Source organism: Zootermopsis nevadensis, unplaced genomic scaffold (genome assembly GCF_977971745.1).
Source record: "Zootermopsis nevadensis isolate Lab colony 2312 unplaced genomic scaffold, Znev_1.0 Znev_ptg000013l, whole genome shotgun sequence".
NCBI classification, from domain to species: domain Eukaryota; kingdom Metazoa; phylum Arthropoda; class Insecta; order Blattodea; family Termopsidae; genus Zootermopsis; species Zootermopsis nevadensis.
The window spans coordinates 3,061,139-3,086,637 of NW_028259145.1; the positions used below are offsets into that span (position 1 = coordinate 3,061,139).

General features: G+C 40.6%; 1 protein-coding gene across 4 annotated transcripts in view; it reads left to right on the forward strand.

Moving 5' to 3' along the window:
- Window positions 1-25,499, forward strand: part of hfw (leucine-rich repeat domain-containing protein hfw) — an 88,336-nt gene that overhangs the window by 47,760 nt on the left and 15,077 nt on the right. For 2 of the 4 annotated variants that reach the window (XM_022057216.2, XM_022057218.2), the window contains exon 2: window positions 13,307-13,345. The exons of the other annotated variants lie outside the window; for them this stretch is intronic. In XM_022057216.2, the coding sequence (XP_021912908.1) occupies window positions 13,313-13,345 (33 nt within the window). In that variant the 5' untranslated portion in view covers window positions 13,307-13,312. The remainder of the gene's footprint in view (window positions 1-13,306; window positions 13,346-25,499) is intronic. 4 annotated transcript variants of the gene reach the window in all.

Genomic DNA, 25,499 nt, shown 5'->3' on the forward strand with positions numbered 1-25,499 from the left:
TTGTTTTGATACGTCTTGGAAAGATGTTATTTGGAAGATTATTGTGTTTTTTAGCAGGGTAGGATAATATTAAAAAAGGATTGTAAGGAAACAGGACGTAAAATTCCGAAATGAAGTGAAATGACTGAGATACGTATCCATTTGCTGACTGTTTAAGGTAGTTTACTGTCGAATATCGCGGTATTATTACCACAGAGTTAGTTAATTATTACTCTGACATATGTTTTAATATTGTACGTCATTCTTTAGGGTCTACAAGTGACTGTTATCCCCGTGTGTTCTGATTTTATTAAAATTAGTTTATGATTTTACTTACAGCAACTTGAATGGAATGAATTCGTGGAGGTATTAATTTTAATTTTGTATCTTATCCCTTGAACTCTCTTGACATTATGAAGTTCCAGTCGGTAGACTAATGGAGTTTATTCAAGATGCAAGGATAATGAAGGATTAATGCGAGTTAAACACGTATGGACTTTAAACCAGTAAAGCTGTTCATGTGCTATGCAAGTACTTGTGTCCTTTATCCTCTGACGTCATATTATATTGCTGTAAAGTGTTAGGGGAATTAGATGACTTTCCAAAATGATTCGTCGTACATTTGCCTTTCAGCGAGCAGGGTTTAATTATAGACACCAAAGCCGGCAGACTGAATCCTTCACGGAGTATTTGCGAAGATGTTTCACCGGTCGGTAAGTCTTCAGTGATGCTTAAAGTTGCTTCGAGATTCGAAGGTCTCTGAGCAGATGAGCAAATTAACAAAATCAAGGACACCACTGGCGATAGGGCTTAAGGTGTTCCCTATATAGACACAACTATGGATTGTTGATAATATAATTGCGCTATATCAAGTGTATATGTTCTTTAGTGTCAGTTGATAGTACTGTTAATGCATGATAGCGTTTGTGTACCTGGAAGGACGGGAAATAAAATTACCGTGACCTATTTCAAGGCATTCTCATGGCATTTACACGGAAGGAATGAGTATACCGTGAGAATAGTCGGTGTCCTGGCCGAAATTCGAACCTACCTCGTCCCGAATACAAGTCAGGAGGAAACAGCTGCTTGAGCCAACGTGTTCAGTCATGACTAAAAGAGAGTGCAGATATTCTTTGAACAGTTGACAGTAGCCTAAGTCACGTGTTCAAAATTTTCTTATTATGTCAACAAAATCTCGGACGAGCGAATTCTCGTTCCGATGACCAGCCAAGCGGATAGCACGTGCTTCAATGTAAAAGTTCATATGAGATGAATTTTCTAATGCGAATTTTCCTGAAGAAGTTGACTATTTACATCGAAAACTGTCTTATAGCCGTTGCAGACCGCCTGCTTGAAGAGCGAATCGACAAATGTCTCACCTGCAAGTCGATAGCCGTTGTCACGGTAACTGGTAATTATCGCGTTAAGCTGAGTGCAGGGTACCGGTTGGGGGGCACTGTTCTTGTTAGCACAGACGTCTCATTCTGATAGTTTCAGAAGCCAACAGGAGAGGAAACACCAACAGTGTTATTTCACGTGAAGTACAGACTTCCAGCAACCCACGAGCTAAGTTCACATAAAAAAAATCTAAACTTATTAATATTTACGATTTCAGATTAAAATTATGCCCACCCACCTTAAAAACTTGTAATGAGAGCCATAAATATGTTATATTATAGGCCATTTACTCACTTATAACGATATTTTTCTTACGTTTTTGTTTAAATCCTGATTTCTGAGAGTCGGGATAGGTCAGTCACCAAAGCAAACGATTGCTATCCTGGTAGGGACATACTTTTCTCCTTGTTACCCGGTCCAAGATTCCACTCAGCCTCCTCTTATGCAGCGGATAGAATCCTGCTTTAAGACAGTAGCGGGCCCTGGGCTAAACGTGATCTTGAGTCCCCCTGCCTTTACCAATCTTGAATAAAAATTTTCTTGGATATTATCCATCGTCTAGTGAATATAAAACGTAAAACGACGTTTTGGAGATGGGACTCTATCTCCGTCTTCAGGTTCCTACACAGTTGGGCCCACTAGATAGAGCTAATCCCTATCTCCGGACCTTCCATCGTCTAGTGAATATGAAACGTAAAACGACGTTTCGGAGATGGGACTCTATCTCCGTCTTCAGGTTCCTACACAGTTGGGCCCACTAGATAGAGCTAATCCCTATCTCCGGACAAAATAAACAAAAATATAGGAGATAGGGATTAGCTCTATCTAGTGGGCCCAACTGTGTAGGGACCTGAAGACGGAGATAGAGTCCCATCTCCGAAACGTCGTTTTTTACGTTTTATATTTACTAGACGATGGAAGGTCCGGAGATAGGGATTAGCTCTATCTAGTGGGCCCAACTGTGTAGGAACCTGAAGACGGAGATAGAGTCCCATCTCCGAAACGTCGTTTTTTACGTTTTATATTTACTAGACGATGGAAGGTCCGGAGATAGGGATTAGCTCTATCTAGTGGGCCCAACTGTGAAGGAACCTGAAGACGGAGATAGAGTCCCATCTCCGAAACGTCGTTTTTTACGTTTTATATTTACTAGACGATGGAAGGTCCGGATATAGGGATTAGCTCTATCTAGTGGGCCCAACTGTGTAGGAACCTGAAGACGGAGATAGAGTCCCATCTCCGAAACGTCGTTTTACGTTTCATATTCACTAGACGATGGAAGGTCCGGAGATAGGGATTAGCTCTATCTAGTGGGCCCAACTGTGTAGGAACCTGAAGACGGAGATAGAGTCCCATCTCCGAAACGTCGTTTTACGTTTTATATTTACTAGACGATGGATAATATCCAAGAAAATTTTTATTCAATTGACTCTTCACCATCGTCAAGAAGTTTTAGATCTGATTTACCAATCTTCTCATGAACAGACCTTAGACTTACAAAAGGTTTATTGAAGGTAACAAAAGCGAAACGAATGGGAAGACATAAAAAAACAAAGGTGATATACTTCTCCCATTTACTGACTGCTCTCCTGACATTGAAGAGTACAACGTGGAAGGTCTAGTGACATCTGACGTAGTTATCTGAAGTTTGCTATAAAATATACTTGAATGTTTATAAATATATTCTTGAAATATTTGGAAAACTTGCAACTGTATACGATCGTGGACTGGGCGCTCTTCCATTGAATTCCAAACATGACCATTCTCCACTGCTTTGACTTCCGAACCTCCCCAAGCTTCTAACGAAATTCCCAGTAGCAGAACATGCTCTTCAAAAGGAAAGTTTTCAACGCGTATCGTATGTTTGTGTACATTATACACGCGCTGTGTGGAAATATTCTAATGTAGCATCATCTCCTTTCTTTCGCATCTCATTACCTCATCCAGGATCAGCGGGGAAAGTCTGATGCACTTAACTTTCATTTAACATGAAAGAACCCTTTGAGGGACCGCACAAACCTTTCTCTCTGCGTCTGTGTCCTTGCTGTCTTCGCCTCAATCAGGAAGGCAAATAAGGCCGGGCGCAGACCAATGTAGCAGCAGCCTCAGACTACCTGTTAACACATTGCTGTAAGATCGGCCACACCCTTTCCTAGTTTCACTACGGAAGTTACTAATCACGGCTGTTTGTTGCAGACACGAGAATCTTTTGAACTCACGCAACACGGCAGGAAGTGTCAATCTAGAACCGTAGTGGCTTAATCAGCGAAAAGTCGAGTCCAGTGCACTCCTTCTTCATAATCGGAAGATCGTAGGTTCTCATCTCGACCTGAGACTGGCGTCGTCTTATGTTTTTCGTGGTTTCCCTCAGTACAACCAGGCAAATGCTGGAGATTACCTTTATTAGGCCGCGACCGATTTCTTCCATACGCATGTCCTCTCCAATCAATTATTCATCTTTTAATCAACAAATCATTTTACGCTACATACCCTAAGTCAGGGGTTCTCAAACCATTTTCGCTGGCGTACCACTAATTCTAATTTAACACATTAAATGTACCACTGACCACATGTGTTCAGGGAAAACTGTTATTTATGTAAATAGTAACTTTTGATTTTCTTACTTACTTCGCGTACCATGAGCCGGGATAGCTCAGTCAGTATAGTGACTAGCTACGGGCTGGACGACCGGGGTTCGATCCCCGACGGGGGCAGAGGATTTTTCCTCTAGCCTCTGCGTCCAGACCGGCTCTGGGGCCCACCCAGCCTCCTCTACAATGGGTACCGGGGTCCTTTCCCGGGGGTAAAGCCGGCCGGGGCGTGATGCTGACCACTCACCCCCATCTAGTGCCGGGGTCAAGGAAGAGAGGAGCTATACCTCCTCTCACCCCAAACGCCTACGTGGCGTATAGTGGGACAAACTTTACTTTACTTTTACTTCGCATACCACCAATGGTACGCGTGTCATAGGTTGAGAAATTAAACAAAGTTAAAATGTGAATGATTTGTTGCCAGGTTACAGAATCTTATCAATTTCGAAAGGACGCAGTTTGGAAGATAAAAAGAATAGTCGAAATCCGCGAACACTTAACAAAATTTGTGTAAAGAAGTGATTTAGTACAGTGAGAACGGTGTGTCTGTCCGTCTGTCTCCGCGTCCTGATTCTAATGAGTTTCAGATCCGTGCTGCCAACTCTCGGCCGTCGCTCCTGTCAAGGTCCTGACACTTTACGAGCTGAAAAGATCTGGCTAGATTGAGAGGTTATCTCACGGACTCCACTACGTTTTTCGTGAGGTCCATGAGGTATTGTAGTGACAGGTCACCCGTCAAGTTGACTTTGGCCCATGACAATTCAATAGGGCAAAGGTCACACAGATATTATGGGACGCGAAAAAGGCCAACATGAGGAGTGCTCGGAAAGTTTTTCCAGGGGGTTCTTTGCAGATACGCGTTTACTCGTCGAAACAAATGCCCTTCTCACCTATCCATGCTGTAATTTATATTTTTACTGAATGTTTTGATGGAACCTTGTCGGTCTGAATGCTGTGGTAAGGCGCGCTGACCATGACGGCAATCGAATTTGTCGGTAGACTCGGGTTAAGCTTATCACGTATCAATTTCTTGAAGTTTAGGTGATGCATCTGACGGTGATAATCACCTGTTGAATTTCCCGTCTTGTAAGTCAGTTCCGAATTTTGAAGAAATCCACTGATGCTGCCAACAGGCAAAATAATCTATTTTTCGCGGTAACATTTTAAAGAAATCCTAAGACATTTTCTTCTTGTCAGCATTTGCGAAATGTCAGCTTTCGTCTAGCTTGATTTTCACGAAATATTGTTGCTTCCATTATACAATGCAGCACTTTTCGTTGGCTTTGACATTTTTTCGATTTCAAAGCCATTTGTGTCATACGTTTATAAAAAGACGATTTATCTCAAGGGTAATGAATTCCGTTTTTGATAACATGTCGCAATCACATTTTTATATTAATGAACAAAAAGTCTCGCGGCCTTCGGAATGAAAAATTGTCCCCTTCTTCTTTGTCGACATGTCGAAACTTACAGGCCACACACAACAAGTACACTCACTTCAGAATTTGAATTGTAGTAAACAAGCAGATCTTCGCAAATTGGAAGTCAACCTCAGACTGCTTTTACAGATAGGGCCGTACTTAACGGTACTTGGCACCCCGTTCTGAACTTAATTTCCCCCCTCCACAAGTTTTCAGAAATAAAAATACCTCTGTACTCGGAAGCTGTGCTCATCAGCTTACATAACCCCCATTTGTACCTATCGTGCTCTGAGGATGATAAACTTTAATGATGGATTTATATACCATGAAAGCAGCAGTCGTGGCCTGTTTTAAAGTAATATATCTGCATTTTCGTACAGGAACTGGGGATGGTCTATTTTTGGGATCGAACCCCGGATGTACCGAATATGAAGGAATAAATAATCAATATACCGCCACGTACTGCCATAATTTGTTGTTAAAAATTAAATTTGAAAACTGAAGTCGTTTCACCCACAACAGATTTCGCAGTGTTTAGTGTTAGATTTGTTAAATTTATCGAAATATAAATTAACTGAGAGCAAGATATTTAAACAAGAAAGGGATCATATAAAAAAATTTAATCTTAAGATATGTACAAGACGTCTGGCAACCATAGCCTGAAGACATGCCGATAATTCTATATTAATTAAATTACGTAAGCATAACATATTCTGTTAAACTTTTCTGCCTCTCTGAATGTCCTGCCCCCCAGGCCATGATCGGGATTAGTCCATGCATAAATACGGCCCTGCTCACAAATATTACGAAAGCTTGCAGTGGTTAACCAATAAAATTGCACACATTCGCGTATAAGTTCGCGAGCACGTCCACACAATTGTCCTCATTCTCTCGGTGTTTGTGCTACGATACTAATCACATTGCAGATGACAATTAGCCTCTCACTGTGTTTTGATAATTACTCGCCGCTTCGAAATGTACTCCAAAATGGAAACCAAATGTTTGCTTAGATTTCTATGTTATGTCACATACGCCTTTTTCTTGGATAAAAGCTAAGACAGCGAATTCACTCAACTAATACGAATAAAATTGAAAGAGACCCAACACAAAAAAAGTTTCCTATATCTCAAATTTAAAATTTCGCGTAAATTCGTTAAGTAGTTTCGGACAGACAGACACCGACACGACATATCATTTATGCGGTATATTCGTGAGCTTTGTGCAAAGGACGAATCAAGACAAGCCAAAAGTAACAAATTCTAAGACTCTTTTTCCCTAAAGAAAAACGAAAACTTACTAGGTCCAAACCTATGCTTTTTTACGTATCCAGTGATTTAAGCTGATAAAAAATTTCCTATGCCAAATTAGTACGAAACATTTCAGCGACAAATATATTCTCTGGAAAATTCCAAAGCAGCCTTTTAAACAACACATTAGTTGTGACATTTATTTCAAAGATACTATCTTTTACTTATTTAATCAACGACTCTGTCAACGTAAGACTATAGCGTCGAGTGTAGAATAGTAAGCTTATTTCTGAAGACGGAGGTAACATAACCTCTGAAACGTCGGTGGACATCTACCAGACTACACGGGGCAACAACCCAAAGACAGAAATCTTCACACTCACCGATGTGAAAACCTCAAATCTTACATTTAGAAACAGGTTGCCAATGGTAGAATTTAAGATATCCTGGAATTTGCCTGCAGGGACTGAGGAAAACTTGGAAACATTTCAGGAAAGTCTGTCATCTGACCGAGATTTGAACCAGTGACCTGCGGAAGATGAAGGCGGAGTTATACTCAGTGGTCCGCGACATTTGGTACACAGACTCCAACGACGGGTTCCGAATTTGAGGTATTAAAAGACGAGGAACTAAAGCGGTGCTCTGCATTGATTCCGACATTTCAGCAGTCACGTGAACAAACACTCGAGTGATATTAACTGCGAATGGGGTCAGGAAACTGGGAACGAGGTGGTCGTAAGCTATTTCGGGATGGCTTTGTCCGCAGCGAGTCGAGGGACACCTCACGCGGATCCTGATTACTTTGCTTGCAACTCGGGCTACCAGATGCGGACTACTCTTTTAAAGACTTCTCTGGGACTCTTTGAAAATAAGTCTTTTGGTCCTTTGCCATGATTTCGAAACTGTCCACAGTCTCCATGGTCCAGCAGGCCGTCGTCATCGTCCACCGTAGAATCACGATCTGGCCTGCCAGGTGATCACCATTAGGGAACGTGGCTCTCGATGTCCATCGAATTTTTGTATCGAGCAACAAGGGGGTTAGGAGATAAGACGATGGGACATGGAGAACTTAAAAATCTGTACTCCTTCCCCAGTATTGTCAGGGTGATTAAGTCGAGAAGAATGAGATTGGCGGGGCATGTGGCACGCATGGATGGGACAAGAGGTGTGCACCGGGTAATGGTCGAGAAGCCTGAGGGGAAGAGACCGCTGGGGGTACCTAGACGTAGATGGGAGGATAATCTCAGGCGGGATCTATGGGAGATAGGAGTTGAAGGAGACTGGATTTTGTTGGCCCAGGACAGGGTCCGGTGGAGGTAGGGTTTGTCGGTTTTTAAAAATCGGGTTTAAAAACAGATATTTTTGGATAAATTTGTAAAATTCGAGAACCGGTTTTTAAAATTTAAAAAGCCGGTTTTAGATACTAGAATTAATATGTAAAAATTAATTAATTAAAAACTTTAACATTTTGACTTGAAATCGCCTCGGGCACAAGCATATTGTAGTACAACTAATCTTCCCGAGTCAGGCGAATGTTTGATTTATTATTTGATGCCCTGAAAACGATAAAACCAAGTTCAGTAGCCAGTGAGAGAGTATTTTCTATTTCAGGCAATTTTGTATCTATAATAAGAACAAGATTAAGTAATCGTTCAGTGGACATTTTATGTTTTTGAAATCATATTTCCTGAAGAAAAATACTAAATGAAATAAAAATTTATAATTTATATTATGTATTGATTTTAGATATTTTAGTTTTTTTATTTGGTTTTATATGGAGTATATTTTATTTTGTTATATTTTTGTAGTTCCATAAATATTAAATAAACTGAATTTTTTTAGAATAAGTATAAATATTTCTTTGTTTTAATTATTTTTTGTTTTTCTGTAAAAATTCGAAAACCGGTTTAACCGGATTTTTTTTTGGAATACTTGAATTCGAAAACCAGTTTTTTCAAAAGTCGGTTTTTGTATAAACCCTAGATGGAGGGCTTTGGTTAATTCGGTGATGAACCTTCAGGTTCGGTAAACCATCTAGTTAGTTAGTAACAAGGGCGTGGTTTCAGGCACAGGACACCCAGTTATTTCAAATTAGCATCAACAAACTGACGTACCGGTGGGATAGGAGGCGACTGTGTGGAAAAGTTGCTCTAGTGTAGACTACAATTATGAGTGTAGTATGCAGAAATGTTCAGCTGTGTGAAATAAATTAATGAAATCAACTTTCGTGTATTTTCGCTGCCTGGGACGACCATCACGAGTTAGGAGGCGTTGTTAAAGCTGGTAATAGGGAGTACATTGACACGAAGACAAGTGCGCAGTTGATGTCTACTCTTTGCAGTCTCTGCAGGAGGAAAACTAAGATTCTGTATCAGATATCAACAATCTGTATGCATAATATATACGTTGAATACTGCATAAAGCTGTGTGTTATGTCTCACCGGCTTCACATTTCACATCTCAGCAATGCAGTTGATATTACTGCAGGACAGTCAGCATCTTCAGTACCAATGGCCTGTTTGATGGTGTATTTCCCTCCCTTCGCTCTTTAAATATTGTTATCTTTCGACTGGTTTGTGTGCCTCGTTCGATATCCAAAAGTGTTTATAGACACGACCTGAAAGATTATTCAAGTTATAGGCTACACCCCAAACAAAAAAGTTATTCGTCATCCCAAACACTTCTTAAAAGGAACTGGGCAAGTGCAGATAATTTTGAAAAATAAAATGAGTTATTATTGTTATCGATATTATTTAATGAGTATTACCGTCATCAATACTGTGTTCAGGCCGGCCCTGGGACCTTGTTAACCTCTTTAAAAAATCAACATGGCCGGAGCGTGAAGTTGAGTACTTACATCTGGTGCTGACGTTAAAAGTGCGTGTTAAAATACCTCTACTCCTCCTTTGTCTTCATGGCACGATGTTAATTAAAAGCATAACGGACAGCTTTAAAACTATTCTTTAATGTATGTGTGTATTTCAATCATCTACACTTTCTTTTGTCTCACTACTCAACGGCTGGCACAGGAGAAAGCATTCGAAAGTTACTGTCAACACATTAGCATTAAATACGAAGACTGAAACAAAGTCCGTTGATGTAGGCATATGAGTTAACGATCTTGCCGGATCGCCGGATTTAGCTCCGTGTGACTTCTTCCTCTTCCCAAAGATGAAAATTCAGCTAAAGGGAAGGAGATTTGAGACGATAGAAGAGATTCAGGCAGAATCGCAGATGGTGCTTGACAGGCTGACAAAGAAAGATTTCCAGGGATGCTTCCAGGCTTGGCAGCGGCGCTGGGATCGTTGTGTTCACTCCCAGGGGAACTACGTCGAGGGTGATGGATGAATTTAATACCTGAGATAAGTGTACAGGGTTTTTATACGCGCAGTCTTGAAACTTTCCGATTGCACCTCGTACTTCGCCTGTGTCGTAAGAAAAAACTGAAATCGCGAAAAAAATGTGATATAATGCACTACGTCAACCGCCAACAGACTAGCAAGTCGCGTGTTAGCACTCGAGGTTTGGCTAACATTTTAGCTTTCAAGGTCACGCATTTCCTCCTCCTCCTCAAGCCTATACTCAGTCACAGATCATGTTCTTACGCATGCGCAAAACAGACTGGGACAGTGAAATATATTAATTTCCGCCATCATTGTGTTTATACCCAAAACATTTGTCATAATCGGAAGCTGTTCCCGTGCCTTGAATACGTTGGCTACTGAGAGGGTCACCAGTGGGTCTCAGAGGGTCCATTTCAGTACCGTGAGAGACACCGGTGGGTCGAAGAACCATAACTGGTCCAATTCAAATGCATGCAAAATTACATAAAGAGAGATTTCTCATTAACAGTTAATGAAGAATTTAGGGTAATAGGTGTGTTTGCTATGGAATTTTATTAGACATAGTAAAAATGTCTTTTTATTGATTACAGTGCACAAAGACCAAATTTACGCCTAAAAACGTTCTCTCTCGACTTTTGCCAATTTAACTCTGATTATCTCTGCGATACCGAGTGTTATTAAATAAACAATAAATCCAAACTAAAATAAAACTGAAGCAACTGGTGTCCTCATCGGCAGTGTAGTTATGTTTATCCGTGTGCCGCTTGTAATGTTTCTTCGGTACTTTTTAAACGCTTCCGAACCAACCTACTACTTTCATTGCGTAAAATCTATCCCCTAGTAACAACATTCAAACTACATGGCAAAATCTTTCAAACCCGGCGTGATAGACAAACACAATTTTAGTTCTGTTCGAATAATTTTTAAGGATCACTTTTCTTAACAGCGTCAGTGAATTTATCGAGATATTAAAAAAACAAAGCCTCAACGAAGAATCTAAATACCATTTAAACGTGAACAGAGCAAAGATCACGTTCTTCAAGAAATGTGTGAAGGTGCGAATATGGCGTATCCACAAGCAGAACGCGTGTTTATTCTCTAACAGTATTTGGTATCGAAGTCGTTTGCTTCTGTACGCGAAGAATTTAGCAATGCTCATCGCGACACAAGAAGTGGTGTTTATCTGTGACAAGAGCTCGTCGAGGGACATAACAGCTGAAATTACGGCCATACCGATTAGCAGTTATCAGCTGCAGGAATTCGATACTGCCATTGGTTTCGTCGTCTTGTGCATGAATGGGTCCATGTTTCGTATCCAGGGTTGAGTTTTTAATGGAAAGGCATTTATACGTGTCAATTGGATCCTTCACAAGTTTAATTAAACTTCAATAGACTTCTCACTAGCAAGTTGGGCTTGGAGATGAAGACGAAACTAGTGAAGTGTTACGTATGGAGCAGAGACTTGGACACTCAGGAAGAAGGAACAGAAATACCTGGAGAGTTTTGAAATGTGGTGTTGGAGAAGAATAGAGAAGATCAGGTGGACGGATCGAGTGACCAACGAAGAAGTATTGAGGAGAGTCAACGAGCAAAGAAGCATTCTGCAGGCGATTACACGAAGGAAAGCTAACTGGCTGGGACATATTATGAGAAGGAATGGGTTACTGAGTGATATCACCGAAGGCCAGGTTGAAGGAAAGCGAGGACTGGGAAGAAGATTGATACAGCTAACCGACGATCTTAAACAAGGAAAGAAGATGACGTTCCAGGAATTAAAGCGAGAAGCCGAGAATAGGGACAACTGGAGAGCTCTTTTTGGGCAGAGCAATGGACCTGTCGTAAGACAGAACACTTAATAATAATAAGACTTCTTTTAACTTTTATTACACATGCATTGCCGTGTACAAATTTAATTAATTTCATTTCACTACTCATAAGTCTAGACTAAAAAAAAAAATTAACGTGGTGTGGAGGCCACTTTGGGCGGATTTTGACGAAACTTTATATTCTACATTTCTGTTGTAGGAGTACATTTAAAAAAAAATATTAATCCAAGTTAAAGCATACATCTTCTGATCATGCTGCATAAAGGAAAATATATTTTTTAAGTGTCATTTAGAATTCCCTCGAGGTTGCTCAGTTTGTTATTACTCCACTCAATTAGTGCCCTGTTCGAGATTCGAAGCAGTTACCTTCCGCAAAGAAATCGGCGCATGACGTCTTATCCAGTCTGCTAACATTTATCAACATAAATGTGGTTATAGACCAGCACAACCGATATGGAATCCACTGTAAAGCCTAGTTTTAATTAATTTGTTGATAAAAGTTGCACTGTCAATCACGCATCCTCTAGCTTGGCTGTGCTGTTGACGGCATAACTTCTGGGAGAACTGGACCGATAATAAATCGCATCCAAATAGCTCGTCTTTCCTGGATTCAATCCAAAGTTGGAACCACAGCCCGCTGTGATGTCTAGTGGCCTTGAATATCAGAATGTGAATTCTAAACTACGAATTTGGACCCACGCAACAATTCAACATTTATTCAACATTTACTATTGAGAATGCCCTCGAATCTAATTTCTGCTATGACTGTTTCTCATGACTGGGAATTACACCCCCCCCCCCCCCCCCCCCGAAATAGGTCACTTCAGAGTGCCAATCCATTCTATAACGCCAACTGATCATTCTACGGACAATAACAGCTTGGGTCGACAAGCAAAGTGCACAAACAACAACAAAATGTGCTAATATCCGATTATTATTTATTATTATTTAGTGTTCTGTCTGACGACAGGTCCATATGAACAGGATCCTTCCATCCTTTTCTCGGACTGGGACCTGTTCATATACGTTCTTGGCAGATGATCCAGAAGTGGTTTGCCATTGCCTTCTTCTGTGTGTGAATGGAGTAATTGTTGGGATGCCACGGAGGAAAACTCCGTGTTGCCTAGACCACGGTCTTGCCCAACACAAGTTATAAATTCGGGCACCGCCGGGAATCGAACCCGAGACCCCATGATTACAAGGCCAGCGTTCTGACCGCTAGACCACCGTGGCTCAAATATCCGATTACAGATAGATATTTTATCTGCTAACAATCAGTTACATTATATTTAATGTGCTAGCATCAGGTTACGAATTACAATGTTCCATTTTAATATTTGTTTGCAATTTTACAATGGATGCGCTATGATCTATTCCCAGACACGTTTGACAAGTTCCATGCCAGACCACGGCGAGATAGAGTCTATGTACCAATATAACTCTGTGACTCTAAAACACACTAAGATGTATCTCTATAAGTTTACCTTTCTTGTTCTACAGGTCAGCATGTACCAGGGAAGAAGTGGAATCGATGGAACGGTAAGATAAACTTATTAATCGAACTCAGAAAATTTTCATAGCCTGGGCTTTTAGAAACGCGGTTGGTGATCGTGTGATACATACATACGCTTTTTCCGTGTTAAAACAACGTGATTCACTTAGTTAAATTTTCGTGCGTTATGTGATTTAATATTTGAACTTTTCTACTTAAGAACCTTTTGATTTTATCTTTATATCAAAATATAGGTTTGTGACGTGTTCGCCCTCCACTTTTATAATATTTTACAACCGTTTGTAGCCCTGAGGTTGAGGTCAGCTATGGTCCTCGAAACGTCGAGAAATTTTGATCTTCTAACATGTCTGATAGCCAACCAATGTAACTACAAGTTCCACAGTAATTTTAAGTTAATCTCAGAAGAATCTGCTGGGATTACACTTTTCCATACGTATTCTGTTGCAGTGTTCCGTGTCTCTTAATCAAAGCGACTGAGTATCGTTATGGAAATAGAACACGGGTACAGGAAACGAGGTCGTTATAAGACACTAGCATGTCCTGTGAAAGACTATTGATTTATACGTCACCATAATCGTAAATCTGCGTTGTTCGCTGATCGGCGGTAACAAATGAAAGAAATGTTTATCAGATGTACGAGGTGCGATCGGAAAGTTTCAAGACTGTGTCAATAGAGGGCGAACCGGATATAGTACGAGCTTCTGCCGCTAGGGGGTGCGGCCTACATTCATAGTGAATCAGTGTGCCAGCCGGCATCATCGAATTAGCATTTGTTTCTTAGTTACGGGCGTTTTGGTAGTGCATTACACCGACCCTCCTGCGATTTCGGAATGGCGTGTGCATCAAATTTTGCCAAAGACTCGCCAAAACGGCTACGGAAACCTATGAAATGCTAAAGCAAGCATTTGGGGAGTCCGCAATGGGTCGTGCACAAACTTTTGTGTGGCATTCACGTTTTAAAAATGGCCGAACCTCTGTCGATGATGACGAGCGTTCTGGACGACCATCTTCGAGCACAACGCCCGAAAATGTTACGAAGATTCCGCAGGCCATTCACGAAGATCGACGTCGTACCATCAACGACTTGTGCGACATTGTTGGGATAGGCTATGGGACCTGTCAGCTGATTCTAAAGGAAGAACTCCACATGCGACGCATCCTGTCTGAGGACCAGAAGCAGAATCGACTTCTCGTTTGTCAGGAACTCAAAGATCTTGCAAGAACCGACCCCAACTTCCTTTCTAAGCTCCGTGTGACTTCTTCCTCTTCCCAAAGATGAAAATTCAGCTAAAGGGAAGGAGATTTGAGACGATAGAAGAGATTCAGGCAGAATCGCAGATGGTGCTTGACAGGCTGACAAAGAAAGATTTCCAGGGATGCTTCCAGGCTTGGCAGCGGCGCTGGGATCGTTGTGTTCACTCCCAGGGGAACTACTTCCAGGGTGATGGATGAATTTAATACCTGAGATAAGTGTACGGGTTTTTATACGCGCAGTCTGAAACTTTCCGATCGCACCTCGTACTTCTGACTTTTATGTTGATTACTCAGGAAGCCTGTGTGACTTCAGACGTTTTTGAAGATAGTTGGGCCGCGTTTCAATCCTGGTCCGGCAAGCAGGAATGTTTACACTTCCTACCCACGCCTCCAGGAGATAGGTTATTCAAAGATGTTATGGGAGGAACTAGACCAGGGGTGGGGAACCTGTGGTCTTCTAGGTCCTTGAGTGCGGCCTTTTGACTGAATCCAAATTTTACAGAAGAAATCCTTTTATTTTTATTAATACATGCTACAACCAAATATTCAAATGCTTTCCAACAAAATGCAGACACGACAAAGTCATTAAAAGATTAGTTAACTTTAAAATTAACAAATAGTTTTAATTTTTTGAAATTATTAAGTACATAGTAGTTAGATTTTTACAAAATAATGTACATTTTTAAATATATCTAATTGAAGTTTCTTGAAAGCGACCTTATTTGATTACAGCTAAATTAATGCGGACTTCCAACATGAAAAGGTTCCCCACCCCTGAACTAGACAGTGCCCTTTGAGAATAAGTTGGATGTGTCGATTTACTGATACTGGTTTTATGTCTGTATTATTTTGGGTTGTGACACCGTAAGGACTTGTAAGCAGATACCAATGTTTCAGAGAAAACTTCTCGGTCTCCATCCCTGAAGATGTTATCTAACTGCAAGTCAACTGGCGTTACAACTCAGAACAAAAACATCGAACATCAAATCTCACGTAATACAGGTTGATATTACATTTTTCGATATACTATTTAACGATACTGTATCACCTTAAAGCTCAGTGGTAACTACACGTATCTCCTGCTAACATTCCATAACCCTACAATCTGCTCTCTGAATGTATTTATATTTTGACGTGAAAACGTCTTTAAAATCGATGCCGGGTGTGGGGAGGCGATCGCGCCCAAATGAGCGACAGTTTCTGTCGAAGTAATTTCAAACTTCAATAACTCGGCTAAAAATAGACAGCGCCGCCATCTTAGTCTCGTTTTAAAGAGGAAGGATGAAAGTTTGTGCCAGTACCGCTCCGACATTCGTGGCGGCCGGACGTCGCGAACTGCGCACGCGCAAAATGAACGCACGATTTTCGACTTTCCGGATTCGACACGTGTCCATAAACGGGATCATATCTCAGAGACTAATTATCCGATCCGAGTGAACCAAGTGTTGTTTTGAAGAGGAGTGTATATGTCACAACTCATCCTGGCCTCCAAGTATGTATCTCAAAAACTCAAAAAGATACGAGGCTGTGAATTTGAAAAAGTTTGAAAATTTCCCGATTTTCTTAAAATTTCGCGATGTATATGAGGGCAAAGTGCAACCAGAATTACAAAAATGTTTAATTTCAATATACTATACACGATTGACGTTTTCACGAAAATAACTGCGGCAGTGTCCGACACTGCCTATCAATTTTTTTTTTGTACGAGTCTCAAAATAAACAGAGATTATTTCCTTAAACGGCATTAACCAACTGATATTTGTAATGGAAATACTTTGTGAAGTATTCGTGTTCTGCAACGAGGCATTTTGTAGGAATTGGGGTTTGGAAACACTGAGTAGAAGCACGATACTCTTCATACAAGATAGTCTGTGCCTTGGTGAATTTCAAACTGGGAAATTTCTGGATAAAAATAAATTGTTGAGGTCCGTGAGAAACGTAAGCTTGTACTGGAAGACTCGATGCCGATGACTGACGAGTTATAGCGAGACTGCATCAACTATGGAGGCAGTTTGTCACAAAAGACTGTGGATTTTTTGGAACACGTACATTTTATATGGGAAACTGACGCTGAAGTTTCGGTGTTTACAGCGGAACGTTGTCTCTTGTTACAAATACAACAACCAGAAAATCAGTTACAAAAATCATTATGACAAGTGTCTATTTGAATTACGCAGTCACAAATACGGAATCATAGCAGTAGATTTCTTGCTCTGGAGTTTTCTACAAGACGCCGGCCGTGTTCACTGGCGTTCGGCAAAGATTCTATTCTGGAATCGAATATCAGCGCCGCTCTACGTTCAGAACGGATACTACAACACTTACAAAATTCTACTTCCATAATTAAACTATGTTCTAAATTTTAAAGTATATCTTTCATGTTCACCGTAAAAATATATGTATAGGTTTCCGTAGCCGTTTTGGCGAGTCTTTGGCAAAATTTGATGCACACGCCATTCCGCAATCGCAGGAGGGTCGGTGTAATGCACTACCAAAACGCCCGTAACTAAGAAACAAATGCTAATTCGATGATGCCGGCTGGCACACTGATTCACTATGAATGTAGGCCGCACCCCCTAGCGGCAGAAGCTCGTACTACATCCGGTTCGCCCTCTATTGACACAGTCTTGAAACTTTCCGATCGCACCTCGTACATCCTCAGTTCTACTTCTGATGTTCTATGGCGTCCGGATACAACGAAGTGAAATGAGGAAAATGAAATCACATAATGAGGAGCTCCATAGTTTATACACTTCATCGGATATCGTTAGGTTGACCAATCAGTGAGGATGAGATGGGCGGGGCATGTAGCGCGCGTGATGAGATACGAAATGTGTAGGTAAAATGTTGTTGTTGGAAGACGTGAACGGAAGAGGCCGCTCCGGAGGAACCAACCACATATGGGAGGATAATATTAAAATGTATCTTATGAAATAGGTTGTAGGATGTTGATTGGATTCATATGACTCGATGGGAACCGGTAATGGTCTGTTGTGAACACGGCGAGGAACCGTCGATTTCCATAAAAGGCGGGGAATGTGCTGAGTATCTAAGATTACTATTTAGGATCTCAAGGACTCTGGCCGATACAGTCAGTACGGTAGCTAGGTGATACTTTGACTTTGGGGTATCGCAGGTGTTAAGTTGCGTATTTCGTGCTACTCTCTGGAAGGACGTAGCGGAGATACAAGTTTGAACAAACAGGTTCTCTGGTCGACACATGAAGTTTGCATCGGAAATGTTTGAATGACAAGAAGCAGTTTATCTTCTGATATTTGTTAACCTTAACTGGATATCTTTTACAACATTAACTTGTGAGACTGTCTCCTCTTTACGTACAAACTGACGAATTTCCTTTTGCAGAAGTGAATGAACCCTTGTTTACCTTCAATTAGTTTTAATTTTAACAATTATCACCAAGGTAATTGAACAATTAACACCGTATTAAGAAGTCTGCTGAATCTCTGTAAGTCTATAACGGCAGGTTCTTATTAGATACGACACTGTGTCTACCACTGTGCGTTTGTAAGCTTATATGCAGCGTTGAAGTAGATACACCGGGTGTGTGGGGAAACTTCATGGCATTAAACTAAGGATTATTTTCTAAACTTTGGTTCTGAAATGCTTACATAAAGAGTGGTAAGATTTTCACCCGTCTACAACTAATGAATCCTGGTATAGAAGTTTGGTCGTGCTGAAATGTAGTATTATCACAACGCTAAGATACTTTCATAATAATATGCCGTTCTTTTCCTATAGCGTAATGCAATGTTAGTAGCCTGGCGGTGCGCTAATACCCAGACCGGAGTATTCTCTCGGTGCCCGAATTTATAACTTGTGTTGGGCAAGGCCGTGGTCTAGGCAACACGGAGTTTTCCTCCGTGGCATCCCAACAATTACTCCATTCACACACAGAAGAAGGCAATGGCAAACCACTTCTGGATCATCTGCCAAGAACGTATATGAATAGGTCCCAGTCCGAGAAAAGGATGGAAGGATCCTGTTCATATGGACCTGTCGTCAGACAGAACACTAAATAATAATAAGATGAGGTGGTCTAGCGGTTAGAACGCTGGCCTTGTAATCCTGGGGTCTCGGGTTCGATTCCCGGCTGGTGCCCGAATTTATAACTTGTGTTGGGCAAGGCCGTGGTCTAGGCAACACGGAGTTTTCCTCCGTGGCATCCCAACAATTACTCCATTCACACACAGAAGAAGTCAATGGCAAACCACTTCTGGATCATCTGCCAAGAACGTATATGAATAGGTCCCAGTCCGAGAAAAGGATGGAAGGATCCTGTTCATATGGACCTGTCGTCAGACAGAACACTAAATAATAATAAGATGAGGTGGTCTAGCGGTTAGAACGCTGGCCTTGTAATCCTGGGGTCTCGGGTTCGATTCCCGGCTGGTGCCCGAATTTATAACTTGTGTTGGGCAAGGCCGTGGTCTAGGCAACACGGAGTTTTCCTCCGTGGCATCCCAACAATTACTCCATTCACACACAGAAGAAGGCAATGGCAAACCACTTCTGGATCATCTGCCAAGAACGTATATGAACAGGTCCCAGTCCGAGAAAAGGATGGAAGGATCCTGTTCATATGGACCTGTCGTCAGACAGAACAATAAATAAATAATAAATAATAACTGGAGGTTACAGTAAATATTATTGAGTAAATTTCACCTGGGTCTCGTTATTCTTTTAGTGCTGCTCTGAACTTATTAGTGAGAGTTCCGTACCCTCCCCCCGGACATTTGTTACCAACTGGCATCACCCTAGGCCAACTGAACGCAGAAGACGTCACTCCAGTTTTCCTCTCTCTCTCTCTCGTCGCCTAGAAGTGACACACAGATGGTCCCTTGTGACACGTCGTTAAATCAATTAGAGCGAAATCACGAAGAGGTCAGGTTAATACATGCATTTATTACGGGTAAACTGGTGTATTAGAGAAGGCTCAATCAGCTAGTAATTATCGTGCATTTGTTGATTGTTTCGTAGTTTATTTAACAACGGTGTTTCAGCCGCATATGGCGTAGAACGAAATTAGATAATCACGAACGGTGAACAGGCAAGGAATAGGAATGAACAGAGCCTGACCTATTTGAAATCTCTCTTTTCTCCATTAGCCTGGACAGACTGGAGAAACCCATGAACATTAAGTAAGGATAACCTGTCCCGGATTCGAAAACGCTTACTTGCTTGATATTCGAGCGTGAGGTTTTCCAAAGTTCTCATCAGAACTGTCCAATTTTCCTTTACACATGACGAGACCTTCATAAAAGTCCTCAATAAGCAGACCAAATACACAGGCCTACATTACAGGCAGCGAGGACTCCCGTTAAAAGTTCCGGTCTGGTAGGTCTGTTACCGTGTTAAGGATCAAGGTGAAATTGACTCAAGATATCTTAATGTAATCTGCATCACCAATATTCGTTCAGCACATTTGGAGGTAGAACATGCAAGATGGGTGGAAATCGCTTGTCTTAACTCTTTACAAGGCTTTAAGGCCGTCCTTGAGTTCTTGTTCCAATTGGTATTTCATCACCAGAGCCGGGAGAAGACGCGCTGCGTAACGCTTGAAGTGTGAACACAATTTTACCTCTTAAAGGAGTAATTTGTTTCAGTAAATACGTGCAGCATAAAAGCACCGTGAAGTCACGGAACATGCAGGTGCAATAGCAAATGTAATGATTACAGTAACATTCTCCGTCCTTCAATGGCTGCAGAGTAATTCGTTACATTATCAGAATTAACGCTGGCCTTGTAATCCTGGGGTCTCGGGTTCGATTCCCGGCGGTGCCCGAATTTATAACTTGTGTTGGGCAAGGCCGTGGTCTAGGCAACACGGAGTTTTCCTCCGTGGCATCCCAACAATTACTCCATTCACACACAGAAGAAGGCAATGGCAAACCACTTCTGGATCATCTGCCAAGAACGTATATGAACAGGTCCCAGTCCGAGAAAAGGATGGAAGGATCCTGTTCATTATGTCGCCAACCTCCTGTTAAGGAGACGGTGTAATAAAGAAGACGAATCAGAATTAAGGATGGTTTTCAGTTTCGTATTTAATGAAGATACTTAGATTTTGTGGTCGTAATTAATGTTCGATTATTTTCCTGAAGCAACAGGCAAAGTCGAGAAAAGGCGCTGTGCTCTTTCATGCTTTGAACAATTGACCCCGAAGGGCGTAGTCTCCGGCGTGACCTGGCAAAGATCAACATTTGCTGTTTCTAACACTTCAGGGAGTAAATTTTGCGCCTGATGCTTGAAGCACTCCATCACTACACAGATTAACGAAGCTTGAAGTTGCTTCTTATATTTCAGAACTCCTTTCAAAAACAAATTATTTTATTTTATCGAAGAGGATGCAAGGAAAGCAGAATAAATGTTTGTTCGATTTGCAATACATTATAAAATCCTAGTGTATTGAATTTCCATTGATATGCTCTAACACGTAAATACGTGCACAAAAAATTAGTGTCAAATAGTGCGCCCCCTGCCTGTTTCACCCTACGATACGGCCTACCTGCCGTAGACACCCCGCCCGGTTGCTGAAGTCTGTATCTGCACTGTCAGTATGATAAAACACAATTTTCAGGAACAATTTAGCCAATGCAGATTCGGTTTTTAATTAATCACAAATATGTATGCACTGATGTGAATATATGCATTTTATCCGTTTTTCAGTCTTTATTTTCCGGTGTGTCTCAACCATCATTTGAGCGTCCATGCGTATGAATTTATTGTCAAACTGACGACTGCATTCAGAATGGTTGGAAGACATGACGTCATGTCTTATATTAATCAGGGTTTCCGATGGCCTAAATACGTTCTTTACGATTTGTATCTTACAGACACAAGCTTATTCGTAGTCCTGTATCACAGTGGTATTCAACCTGGGGTACGCGAGGACCTCTTAGGGGGTACGTGAAATTTAAAAAAAAAATTATTTTATGATAAACACTGAATAATAAGTAATGTAATTTATTTAATTTATTTTAGATGTAGATTATATACTACGTATAACTTGAATTATACACCAACAACTTTGGGGGTACAAAGTTGAAGAGACTTTATATGTGGGGGTACGCGAAGACATCTTAGGGGGTACGTGAAATTTTAAAAAAATAATATTATTTTATGATAAACACTGAATAATCAGTAATGTAATTTATTTAATTTATTTTAGATGTAGATTATATACTATGTATAACTTGAATTATACACCAACAACTTTGGGGGTACAAAGTTGAAGAGAATTTATATCTGGGGGTACGCGAACAAAAAAGGTTGAATACCACTGCTGTATCAGATTCATTAGTCCCTCCAGTTTAGTGGTAAATGATGATGTTTGTCCATCACTTTTTCCTTGCTTTGCAACACTTTTTCCATTCATAAAACGATGACTGTGTGACGTCATAACCGTAAGTAATATAAGAAACGTAATGATATACATTGGCATTTAGATATTTATTTGTAAACCTGAAGTTCGTTACAATATTCAAGCAATGAACTGATTTCATTACAACTATTTATATTGCACTTTAATAGATCAGCGCTGATTTCTGTGTACGATAAATCAAAATTTTGAAATTCACAATTCTCCAAGTGACCAACGAGGATTCTTTTTATGGCAGGAGACTGACAGAAGAAAATCCTTGCATCGCAACGCTGGTGTAAAACATGATGAACAGCACGTGAACGACTGACATATGCGGCCTTACAGCGGCAATAAACAGTTATTCATGGTCGAGATGGCTACGAGAGTTGCAGGATGTCGACCTAATTGGCCCCCCTTATCTCGTCTGTATGTACATTGCACAGATAAGGAACTACATCAGGGCGTCTGGGGACTCAGTTTTGGGTTGGTGATCAACTGTTCTCGCGCTGTTAGCAACAGAATATTTCTACGCTTCGTGAATTGGAGGTAGCCAACGGTGTCATTTTGTCTGTGTACCTGTCAGTCCCGATTCGACTGATAAATGCACAGTTAATTTTTTTAAAGTTCGGTACTGAGGCCATGAAACTCAAAGGCAACTAGACTTTTCATTGTATGGCAAACATATAAGTCGAGGTTAGTGTCGGTAAAGTGTCTGTCTACGAGATGGATTTCCTGGGCTGAATTCTCAACAGGGGCAATCACTGTTCTGTTCGCCGTAACTTCCAGACCATCTGAGGGGTCCAAGATTCCAAAGGTATACGGGACGCCCTCCCCTGTTCAAGGTTTCTGTACGGAGTAACTTAGCTAAAAGGGGCCACCAGATTATTATCTTTTACATTTTTTGTGTTCCAATGTTTATACCTGCATTCCTGGAGATCGGAACTTTCGCATGTGATATATTCATGCCACGTTTGTTACAATTACGGAGTTTTCCTCCGGGGGCTTCTTCCCCGGTTTCTCCGTGGCATCCCAACAATTACTCCATTCACACACAGAAGAAGGCAATGGCAAACCACTTCTGGATCATCTGCCAAGAACGTATATGAACAGGTCCCAGTCCGAGAAAAGGATGGAAGGATCCTGTTCATATGGACCTGTCGTCAGACAGAACACTAATAATAATAAAAAACTAATGCAAGAAATAGTTTTCTACAAGATGTGCAACCAACAGTGAGTCATATACTTTAATACTCTTGTCACATACTGAACATTTTAAACAGCTTAACGTGCATAAAAACTCTTTGAAGAAACTAAAATCATCACTTTCAACTCGAAAATATGTATGAAAAACTCGATTATCGAGCTATCAACAAAAAAATATAAACATTGCTCAATGATGTAATACATGAACTTGTACCATGACCTAACTAATGACCATGAGAACAATTAATTAGATCGAACTACGAATTAGTAAACGATGTAAGATATTAAAAGTGCCAATAATTTATAAAAAAAAGACAAATTTCACGTCACTGTCACATGCAAAATGCAACAGTCATCACGTAAGAGTCCACAAGCCATACGGCGGTAACTTTATACTCCGTCCCACTTCTGATCGCACCAGAATCCACGCTGAACGCGTTGCATCCAGTCGCCTGTGTTCCTTCTGCCATATCACTTAATACTTCTGGCCTTGTAATCCTGGGATCTCGGGTTCGATTCCCGGCGGTGCCCGAATTTATAACGTGTGTTGGGCAAGGCCGTGGTCTAGGCAACACGGAGTTTTCCTCCGTGGCATCCCAACAATTACTCCATTCACACACAGAAGAAGGCAATGGCAAACCACTTCTGGATCATCTGCCAAGAACGTATATGAACAGGTCCCAGTCCGAGAAAAGGATGGAAGGATCCTGTTCATATGGACCTGTCGTCAGACAGAACACTAAATAAAATAACTCACTGTCATGCACCTTGCCTTGTGATGTTAAAATGTTCTCAGTTGTGATGAAAAAGTTTTTCCGTCTGTGGAAAACAGAGCTATGGACTGGTGTCTGTTCTGCTCTTTGATGGGACATTAATTGAGCAAATGCTGTCTCTGGGACATCTGGGTTGTACTCGTAGACTCATGAAGATCATAGACCAGTAGCACGAATCCATACTTATGTGAATAATTTTAGAAATTGAACCTTTCGTGATGGGTTTCGGGGATGTTGTCTTCTACAGTTTTCTACTGTACGACTTCATGGGTTGGCAATGTACTGGGACGCAGAACAACTGGATTCGTAAAATAGTATTAAAATATATTAAAAATTGTCCGTCAATCACAATAAAGTAATATAAGATAATTAGATGGTTAAAATATTATCTTTGTTCCGTATCGAGTACTCGATTTACATATGGAACATTCTCGACATGTTTCGGCTTTCATAGAGCCGTCATCAGGTGTATGTTATAAACTCTTAATTCAATTACTAATTTTTAATTTTTAATTTTCTTATCATTCTTCGTTTTTCTTGTATCAACTTATTTGATGTGTTATATAACATTGATGTAATCGTATTGTCGGAGCGAGGTTGGTTATTGACCAACCTCGCTCCGATACGAATGTACTTCTGATCCCTCCTCTTACAACTTCGATATTACTTCTCTGACTAATATACGCAGCATTAACATCACTCCGACAATACGATTACATCAATGTTATATAACACATCAAATAAGTTGATACAAGAAAAACGAAGAAATGATAAGAAAATTAAAAATTAGTAATTGAATTAAGAGTTTATAACATACACCTGATGACGGCACTATGAAAGCCGAAACATGTCGAGAATGTTCCATATGTAAATCGAGTACTCGATACGGAACAAAAGATAATATTTTAACCATCTAATTATCTTATATTACTTTATTGTGATTGACGGACAATTTTTAATATATTTTAATACTATTTTAAATAAAATCACAATATGACGCACCTACAATATCTTATAGATTCGTAAGTCTTCAGCAACATCAAGTACGGAATTGTCCAAATAGCTGAGATGTCCATCCAGAATAATCAGGGGTCATCCTGGCAGATTATTGAAATGGTTTAAAAGTCTACAGAACTCTTCCCTTGAAGAAGTGCATTCGACGTAATACCAGAAACGGCTTCATTAAATAGACGTCACGAAGTTAATTCTGTCATATATATTTTTCTTCTCAGATCTTTCGTGCAAATGAAAGAAAATGCTTTCTATTTGCATCAAATCCCTTCTCCAATAGGCCTACTGTCCTTCGTATAAGTATTTATTCAGCATGGAATGGCGTGTCTTTCAAGCTTCCTTTCAGAGATTTTGTGAGTTCTGTACGAAACACTGTACTGTGGTGGTTGCTGCCTTTGGTAATCCGAAATTGATGGCTTGGAGTCTTTCTGTCTTCCATTGTCTTCCATTGTCACTCTCGTTGTTAATGGGACAGTTCACGACAAATGAGTGAGAAAATTAAATTTCACTGGAAATAATTTATTTGATAAGACAAGTAGTTTCAGACTACGTTCAAAA